A 10,389-nucleotide genomic window follows, 5' to 3' on the forward strand; every position below is an offset into this window, starting at 1 on the left:
AAGGGCATCATTTTTAATGGTTAAGCAGAAGGCACTTCAATAAAAAGGCACGTTACGCCTATTAACAGTATATTACCTGCTCAGCATTAGACGTGAGTGCAAACAGAAGTCTTTTCCACTGTACAGTCACATTGACCAATTACTGCAAGGTACTGCAATAGGACTGTTAAAACGTTAGCAGAAATACACAGCAGCACTTTAAATTTATTTTGCTATAATGTACTCCAGGTCTAATGTCTTAAGAAACACTTCTTCCAGATTTCACAGAAGGCTGGAGTTAAATTAGCTTACCAAGCCCTTCCTTCACAAGACACACACGGCACCAGTCCTTTGTAATTGTTAAGTGGAACGGGCACTGAATATTTTCATTGCTTCACTGTTTCTTAGTGCACGCCTTCAACATTTACTGAATTTCCTCCATGTTCCACAAACATTCCTGTTTGTACACAGCTTTTAACTTGCTATGAGCAGACATCGGGACAGGCTCACCAGCTGACTGTAAGCAGAAGTCTGTTCTTAACCAGGAACATAGCACCGACTGAGCCTCACCAGCATGTGCTGAGCTTCAGAGCTTGAACAAGAGCTGGTGCTGCCTGAGGAGATCTCCGTGGTTTGCATCCTCTTGGCCTGAAGACAATGCAGGCTTCCTGCACAGCTTAAACATTCTCTCTTAGACCATCAGCATTCAGGCACATCCATCTTTGCTCTAAGAGCACACAGTAGCAACCTGACACCTGCTAATACCTGCATTATGGCATTTGTTAACAAAGTGTTGCCTCAGCATTTACTTATTTTTAGGGAAGACTGTCGTATCTCTTGGCTATGTGGTATTTCACATTATGTAGTCCCAATAGGAAAGAAAAAAAACCAAACACCTGTTTCCTTTGACTTTGGGTAGATTCCATGGTAAACACAACATGCCTTGTCCATACTTTGAAGGTACTTTCTCTGGAAGTAAGAGATAAAAGATTGTCCTCTCATCAGAAATCCCTGTTCTTCATCTAGAAAAATGCCACTGCCTCTCTCTCTATACCCCACTCAACCCAGCTTCTCTGCAGGACCTCAGTAAGCTGAAGACTAACTACCTAAGCATCAGCTTTTACTAATCCAAATGCCAACCCAACAGCAGAAAAAAAGCCAAAAAAGCCCCAAAACACAAATGTGTTTTAATGTAAGTTTTATATACATTCAGCAATAAACTTGCTTAAATTAAGCTTTACATCTACAGGTAGCTAGTGACTAATCCCTAGGACTACAATCTACGAGCTATGGTAAATACTGTTTCTTTCCTCCCCTAGAAGCTGTCAGCAATATTAGGCATTTCTGTAACTAATATTAAATTCTTAAGAAGGATTTGCCTCAGTAGTAATCTATCAGGAAAATCATAGGACAGATGACAATTTGAATTACTTTAAGCATTCTGAAGTACATAGAAGAAAGCAGCTCCAAACACTAAGTAAGGAATAGACTCTTTATCCCAGTAAATAATTAAAGCAAATATTTAGATTCATTTCATAAAAGTGACTCTAAAAGTGTGATTTTTTCTGCATGGAAGTTTCCACCAGAGAAGCGTGATGCTAGACTTTACCCATGGAGACCATGGCTTCCTAAGAAGAACAGTGATTCATAATTCATGATAAAGACTTCCACAACAGCCCTCCAGAATTATAGTAGAAGTGGAACAGTAAAAGCACAGACCCTTCAACAGCCTTTTTTGTTCGTTTTGTTGGGATCTTTGGTTTTGCTTTCTTTTTTTTTTTTAATCTAAGTCAAAGCTGCCAGACTGATTACCAGTAGAGGTACTTTATCACCGCTCACTACCAGAAGAAAACAAAGATATGAAAGCTATGACAAATACATGTTTTAAACAATATGTAAGGCAATCCAGACTTAAGCAGCTCAAGATCACACAGCAGAACACAAAACCCTCAAACATTTTAAATGCAAAATATGCCACCTTGTGCAACACACTTTAATTTACAATGAACATTCAAAGTTTTGGTTAGAGACTAAAGATTGTTCCTATGGTGGTAGCAGTTTCTCTCCCTGCACCAGCTGATTAAATGCATTCCTATTTTCATTAACATCTCCACTTTAATCTTACATGATACTTCAAAACAGGAGCCTACCAGTCTGGTAATGCAAACATATTCCTCGTTTCTCTGATAATCCACCTTTAATTTAAGGGACCATTCTAGAAATGCTCAAAGAAAATTTATGCACAAGCTACTAGATATGTTCAGTAGCACTGCATCTGAACTACCTGCAACAGAATTAACAAAGCAACCCTAACACATCAACCTCCCCATGTATTTCTGATGACCTTTTCAGAATGCTTCTGTAATACCAGACTGTACTTCATTCCTGCCTCAAGTGCTAAGTTTAACCTGTAAATACTGCCTCAGGACCACTGCTATAGAAAGACAGTATATACTTGCAGATGCATGCAATCGGTCTCTAAAGCTAAAAGTAGTTTCAGGATACATTCAAACAACTAGCATGAAACAGGTAGCACATGCTGTTATTCAGTTCCTGTAGAAACAATTTATTCTGATCAGTACTGTAACCTCTTACCCAAGACAACATTTCAAAAGCTAATATACGGCTACACCACATGAAGATCTCATACAAGAGACCCAGGAAAGGGTAGGGATGACTGAAGATTGTCAAGTGAGGCAAGCAACCACAATGCCTATTTTCTGCTTCTTATCTTCTTGGTTTCTAAGAAAATTCCATTGCCTGTAAAACAGCAAATTGCAACACCACTCTTCCCCAGCCCTGTTCAAATCTAGTAACCAGATCAGCTGCTACCAAAGACGAGTCTGTTAGATGGTTACATAAGATTCTTCTTTTGAGTTTTATTTGTTCATAGTAACACAAAGTGTGCGTTTCCACTTAGGTATTTAAGTGCAACAAAGAAACTCATTATTGCATTAAGCTTCAACAAAGTGAACTATGTTTCTATATGCAATGGAACAGATTACTCAAAGTGTCTTCTTCCCTTTGTTGCACAAGAGTTTAAAGCTTCAAAAACCTAAGCAAACACTTTCCATAGGATTAGACAAGCAGACATGTTGCTTGATTATGAAATGCTTTTGCGGGATGAGCTAGGTGATTTCTGTATTATAGCAATTCATTTGTATGCCACAGAAACTATTACAAGAGTGAAACCAAAGTAGAAGTGGTGCCATTGTAGTAGTCTATGCAAGAATTCCACTTTATTTTTTGCAAGATGCATATCTTGAAGATACATTCTCCCAGTTGATCACATTCCAGATAGCTTTCAAATAATCAGGTCGAACATTTTTGTACTGAAGATAATAAGCATGCTCCCATACATCGATTCCCAGCAATGGAATGAGACCTGTAAAAAAGGAGGATAACAGTTTTTTAAGCCTGTGAAGAAATGCTCCACTTCAAAATCTTAGTTTGTAATTATCAAATTTCTTCAACTGTAGAAACAGAGAGCTCTCCAGAACACAGGTGCTCATTACAACGTTTTACAGACCTGTCTGTTCTCCACACACACTGTATAAACTGAATTATTAGAATATAAACCTATGAATACCCTAGAACTTCATTGAAGACACAACTGAAAGCAGTGGAAGACATTTTTGAAAAGTTTGCATCTTCCACACACACAGTAACATGAGTATATTCCTGGACCAAGACACCACAAAGAAGTCTCTTGACATGAGTATTTGCTTCCAATACTTCAATTGTAAGTTACTGTTTCACTGCTTTCCTTGCTTTTGTGCTAAAACATCTTTCTAGTTGAATTTTTAGTAGGGAGTTTTCAATGTGTGGGAGAGGGTGAAATTTACTCATTATACTACGTCTCAACATTAAAACTGTTCTTTTTCTCCTTTTTCCTCACTGATAAGCAGGGCACAGACCACTGCAGAAGTTCAAAGTAAACAGGGAAAACACATGATATTCCCTATCATTCTCTATGAATTTCACAGAACATGTTTTAAAGACATCTGTGACTGGATTTGGACAACAGCCATCACAGCAGGATTCTCACTGGGGATCAGGTCTTTCCTCTGTGGAGCGTGTCCAAGCTGTCGTCTTCACTGCTATGTCTCTCTAAGCAAACAAACATACCTTTAGAAGTGATCTCAGCTGCTTGTCTAGCCCTAAGAGATGTTCCCATCCAACCCTTGTTTAATTGACATTCATCACTATCAACAGTAGAAAAGCACGTTCTAAGTGCTTAGCCTGTTTCATAACAAGAAATATTATACACATCTTCCCCTCTCCTGGTGTCTGGCCTACACCATCAGGTCTGTAAATATATCCTCATAAGAGAAAACAATCTAAAGCTAAGACACTTATCTTCCCAATGCTCCGACAGGCAAGCTACTGCTGTTACTCAGAAACAGTCCAGAGCAGCCTAACCTAAATTTAATGCCCAATGCTCTTTCACAATATGCCCCATCTATTTCCCTTTTGATTAGACAGTCTGCAAGCAAAACCTATTACTCTCCACAGAATTTCTAAGTCCTGCATTACAAATGCTGCTTTAAAAACTGTTTCTGCTTCTGCTGGAAATGATACTCAATTTTCCAGATGATTCCTCATATTCTCATATCTCCTACATTTGCCTCTGATATTAGCAAAAGGTGGAAGAGGAAGAAAGAAATCTGACCTGTTGTTCCTTGCAAAGGATCTTGATTTGCACAGGCTGCTATCTGTAGACGTCCCTGCTCCTTATTATAGCCAAGCCACCCCCAGCCTGATCCTTGAACACCAACTGATACAGCTGTTAGTTTCTCCTTGAAGTTTGCGAAAGAACCAAAGTCACGTTTGATGGCTTCCATCAATTCTCCTTTAAAAAAAAAAAGCACAGAAACATCACTGAATATGAGGTATTTAACATATTTCAATTCCCAGACATCACCTGGAAACAGAAGAGAGATGCGGACGCATTTGGGCTCTGAAGGAACTGTCTAGACAGTACAGATGCATTTTGTCCCAACCTGCTCCAGACAGCAGTCAAGAAACAAATTAGAACAGTAGTCAAACATGCTGTTATCAAGGACAGTCATGGTGCTTTCAATAGTACAGTGCAATGCTGGAAAATTCTGCATTCTTCATTCCTTCTGCCCTCAGATCTAAAAATTTCTTGGTGATAGCTGAAGGTGCATCTTCAGATAGGTTTCATCAGGCTTCCTGCGGAAGACTTGAACCATCCAACTGGAACTGAAAGATGACATTTTAAGCTTACCACCTTTCACAGTAACTTCACAGACAAAGGTAAGGCTTTAACACATCTTCAGGTCGGATATTAGGAAAAATTTCTTCCCTGAAAGAGTGGTCAAGCACTGGAACAAGCAGCCCAAGGAAGTGGGGGAGTCATCTTCCCTGGAGGTGACCAAGAAACGTGGTGATGTGATATGGTACTGAGGGACATGGTTTAATAGGCATGTAGTGATGGGCTAATGGTTGGACTGGATGATCTCAGTGGCCTTTTTCAACCTCTCTGATTCTATGATCTTCCCCAGGAATGCCATCTGAAACACATCTCAATTTAAAACCCTCACATGTATCACAGCAGCCCTTGTGAGATCTGTATTATAAGACCACTGCCTTTAATTGCAGATCACTTGTTGATTACATTTCTCTATCCTCCCAAATGGGACTTCATCCTTTGGGTTTTAAATGCTAAGCCATCCCTAACTGAAAATGGAGCATATATCCAATCACTAGGCTGGGTAGTCTGCAGCACATTTCCTTCCTTCCTGTGAACTGAGTAAGTGAATGCAATCTCAATTAGCACAGTTATGGATAAGTGTTTTATCTTATAAAGATGAAAAGGACAATATACAGCAACAGTCAACTATTCTGCAACATCCAGACAATCATCTTTAAAAATATAATTAGCACAGTTATCTTTTCATATTTTTCACTTGCATGAACAAGACCCTGAATTCCTCAGAACTATGGCAGCTGTCATATAGAAAGGCAAATAAACTCAGAAAAATAAGGAAAATAAAGACTTAAACTCTTTCAAAGAGAGAAAAGATCATCAGTTCTGCTGGTCAATTAAGACTGACTCAATGAACACTCATAACAAGCACTAACCTTTAGGCTCTCCTCCTCCACTGGGAGAAAGATTTGTCCAGAAGATGGTATGATTGATATGACCCCCACCATTGAATTTCAGTGCAGGCTGAAGCGACACCTGAGCTGTAACATCACCTGAGGATGCAGAACACAAATAGATAAATAATAACACAACCACCACAGCAGTCATTAAGTTGTTACTAGGCCTCCACCAACACCCCAAATCTTTCAAGTCTTACTAGCCTGTAACATGCCTATGGAAAAGGCAGGTTTTATGAGTGTTACTCACACATTAGATAGTCACTGACAAACTGCATTAAAGATTTCTTTATCGTTGGCCTTTTCTTGCTCTGTAACTGCATGTGATGTGCCAATACTCCAGCTATCAGGCAATTCATGTTACATCTACAGTAGTGAAGTATCTACTGCCATTCCACAGCTAAACAAAACAAACAGCAGTACCAGAATGAAATAAGGATCTAGCACTAGAAAACTGTTCAATATTACTATTACTAGACAAGAACACTGTTGCTGATTTTCAAACTAAGAATTTTTAAGTTTCTTAAACACCTTAAAGAAGGTAAACAGAGCGTGCTCCAGAAACAGCTGACAAGCACAACAGGAAAACACACAAACAAGATGTTCTTATCCTTACATTTTTTCATTTACTTTGGGGAGGAAAATTGTTTTGTTTGGTTGGGTGAGGTTTTTTTTTTTTGGAGGGAGATACTTGCAGGAAGAGATAACGACCCAGATCATTTTCCTCAACACTACAGAACTCTGCACCTAAATACCACTGCTTCATATTGGTGAACTCCCCACAATTTCTCAGTCCAGGTAGTCCTTAACTTCAAGAGAAAATCAAGGTTCATCAAGAAACATCCATAGCATATCCGATTAGCTTACACACAATCCCAACCCTTGCTTACTGCCCTACATACAACCTAACTCTCGTACCACTCAAGATCAGAGGGCCCTGAACCTCAAGCAAAACGTGTCATATTCCTTAAAGAACTCATTTGTGCCCTATGACAGGTGTTACACCACCTTGACGCAAGTATTTTGAATGTTATTTTTATTTTTTAAAGAATTGGAACACTGCAATTGTTTGAGACTTTTTCCAATACATTCTCAAATATGGAATCAGTGCAGCAGCTGCTCCCCCTATTCTTTCAGGAATGATTGGGCACAGTCTTCCTATAGGAAGGAATGAGCCATCTCAGGACAGACATGAAGCACCTGTTAATAAAGCTTTTTTTGTTTTGTTTTTGTTTCTAGAATTACAAGTTCTCAGCATTTCCTCATATCCTTAAGAAACCACAATGGTCTTTGCAAGTCTCACACAAATAAAATATCTGGAGGAAGCTGTTAAGTTCCACTACGACTCACAAGACTCTCAATATACAGAATTCAATTATTTGTTAAAATAAATCACAATAGTGCTCAATCACACAACCCTTTGCTCTTTTTGCTGGAAATGATCATTGTCATTGTTAAGAATTTCCTTGACACAAAAAAACTCCAGTTTTCTATTGTATTTTCTTAAGAATAATTTTGTTCCAGCAAAAATCCATTTTCAGGTGCAAGACAGTTTAACTTGTATCATTCAGAAAAATATCTCTAAGTTAGAAACAAGCCAGTAACTAATATGTAGTTGCTGCATTTCCAGCCATAATCACACTCAATGCAACAAAACCTACAGGAACAGGACTGGAACAAAGCATGCAATGCAGCTAGCACTGATACTACCTGCTGCATTTAGGTATCAAGCTGAGGATATGACATATCTCTCACGCCCAGTTCAAAAGAATTTTCAGGAAACTCTCCTTGAATTTTACGTGCCTTTAAGACACTAAACTCATCCACATAATCCTACGAGCCAGGAATCCAAAAATAACTCAGGACATTGGTAATGTCTTCATTAGTGTTTATCCCACCATGCTGTAGAGAAACCTACTCCCCAAGACCACTACGAGGTAGAGATGGCATTTGATCACTGTCTTAAAGCACAGTATTTGTGGCACCGTCAAGTCAGTCCTGCTGAAATTGGCACTGGAAACGAGGATGGAGAAAGGTAACTTGTCCTTAAGATACCACAAAGTATCCTCGAATCTACTTGTATGTAGAGCCCCTGGCCTTTGCTCCAGCTTACCACACTCCTTAATACAGTCACACTGGACAGGTTCAGCTCAGAAGAGATGCTCAAGAGACCTGTAAGCTCAGTTTCTCAGTTGACTAAATGATTCCTTTCCATTCTCAGAGCACAGTAAAGCACCACAGCTCAAAGGCATAAGTCTTCAATGAAAATAAGTTTTATGACTATAGCCTTTAACTGGCATCATACAGAACATGTTGATGAAGAAGTAATCAGAACCAGCTTATGCTGAAAGTTTTCTGGAACAAAGTTACTAGTTGCTGAGCAGGACCTTATCACAGATGAGCAGACTCATTTTTAGAAGAACTGGTAACAGGAGACAATGGATTCAAGTCAAGACAGCTTCTGAGTTATTTGAGCAGATACAGATAGCTAAAGAAAACGTTAAAGATAATCTGAAAACTACTTACTATTGCTGAAAAGTCAGTTTCAAGGTTCTGTTATCCAGAGAAGACATTAAACAGTCATGAGATCTGCAGTATAACCAAACTGTTGTGCACTAGTTCCGGCAAGGCTCAGTTTTCAAGTGTGGGAAGAGAATGACAATACTGACAAAAAGAGGAGCAGTTCAGACTTTACCCTTTCCTAAAACGTGGCCTTAGTCTTTCTAATGAGGGTCAAATACTACATGTTCTATACGAGAATATCACCCAATAAGCCAACCCAAAACACACACGAAAATGCCGCAAGCAAATATTTGCCTGCTTTGATGTGTGTGACCATCACCAATGTGCTGCAGAGTAATTCCAGCAAAATCCTTATGAAATATTAAGTTCTACCTCCAGAAACACTACTAACAAGAGCAAGCAGTGAGAGCCTACCAAAGGATAGGGGGCTTTTGTTTTTCTTTTAAATACCTCCAAGGGTCCAAAAAATGCAATGTTTCTGCTAGCCAGAAATTCTACCTCCATTGGGGGCTGAATCCTTAGTCATTACACAGCCGTAATGACATCTGTAGCAGATACGTTGCTTTCCTGTATTTTACTTTCCTTCCTCACTAATTAACCCCTGGAATACAGCTTTCCTGGCTCCACCATTAGCATGACAAAGCAACAGCCAATTTTGTTTGCTTGAATCTTCATCCAACCTCATTCATTCATTAACTCAAACTGCACAAGTTATTATTATTAGGCTTACAAGGCCATCTGAACACCTCTAAGCTTTCATAGGTAACCAACGTGCTGCCCACGTGCATTCAAGCAAATCACTTGTATTTCTCAGGGGCAACTTCCTACTGACTCTGCCTTTGGTCCCAGTCACTAGCGTAAATCCACAACAGCTCACACTGTCTCTCCTCACCTGCTGACGATGGCCATACGCACCTTTCGCCAGCGCCTCTTTGTATTTCTCCTCCGTAACGTTCAGGTTGTTCACGTAGGTGGCGTGATGTTTGTTGTGGTGCAGCTGCATGATCTCTGCACTGATGTGGGGCTCCAGCGCGCCATAGTCGTAGGGCAGGTCAGGAAGAGTGTGCTTTTGCCTTGCGACCGAGCACCCTAAGGGTGCTACCAACGCAGCCCTGCTTCTAGATGAGAAACGAGAAAAGGAAGCAGCAGTCTCACACAGCACTTGTGCTTCACCACTTCAGCAGAGTGAAACGCTGGCCTGCTACGGCCAGCTGCCCACGTGAAGGTCACCGATACAGGGGCTTCTGGATGCAGAGCTGCCACCTCCTAACCCACGTTCTTGCGTCGTAACGACAGGAAGCGCTCTGAGCTGGGAGGAAGGCCAGCCCCGAGGGCCATTGCACAGGTGACCTTGATACGAAAAAGGGTCGAAATCCCACAGCGCTAAAAAGGCCGATCTCGGCCGCGCTGCCCGGCTCGGCTGCACCTCGCGGGACCATCGCTGGCACCGCCACCCCCTCTTCCCGAAATGGAGGGGACAACGGGAGGTGCCCCTTCCTCCGCCCCGTCCCGCGGCCCAGACACGGAAGCCCAGGGCCCTGCCGCCCCTCACGCTGCAGGGCGGCGGCGAGCACGGCGCCCCCCACCTCTCCTCCCTCCCAGCGGCGGCGCGGCGCGACTCTCACCTGCCCGCCGAGGCCAGGCGGCACAACATGGCAGCCACCTCTCTGCGGGCACCGCACCGACGGCACTCCGCGCCTGCGCCCGCACTGCTGGGGCGGGGCCTCCCGGCGGGACGGGGAGGGGCGGGCGTCTGAG

The 10,389-nt window shown here is 41.4% G+C and overlaps 1 protein-coding gene across 1 annotated transcript; it reads right to left on the reverse strand.

Moving 5' to 3' along the window:
• Positions 1–2,838: 2,838 nt before the first annotated feature.
• SOD2 (superoxide dismutase 2) lies at positions 2,839–10,389 on the reverse strand. The gene is made up of 5 exons (XM_048935164.1): positions 10,257–10,389; positions 9,547–9,749; positions 6,088–6,204; positions 4,652–4,831; positions 2,839–3,364 (listed from the first exon to the last, which is right to left on the reverse strand). Exons 1-5 carry the CDS (start codon positions 10,283–10,285, stop codon positions 3,219–3,221), a joined length of 675 nt encoding a protein of 224 aa, XP_048791121.1. The 5' UTR covers positions 10,286–10,389; the 3' UTR covers positions 2,839–3,218.

Source organism: Lagopus muta, chromosome 2 (genome assembly GCF_023343835.1).
Source record: "Lagopus muta isolate bLagMut1 chromosome 2, bLagMut1 primary, whole genome shotgun sequence".
NCBI classification, from domain to species: domain Eukaryota; kingdom Metazoa; phylum Chordata; class Aves; order Galliformes; family Phasianidae; genus Lagopus; species Lagopus muta.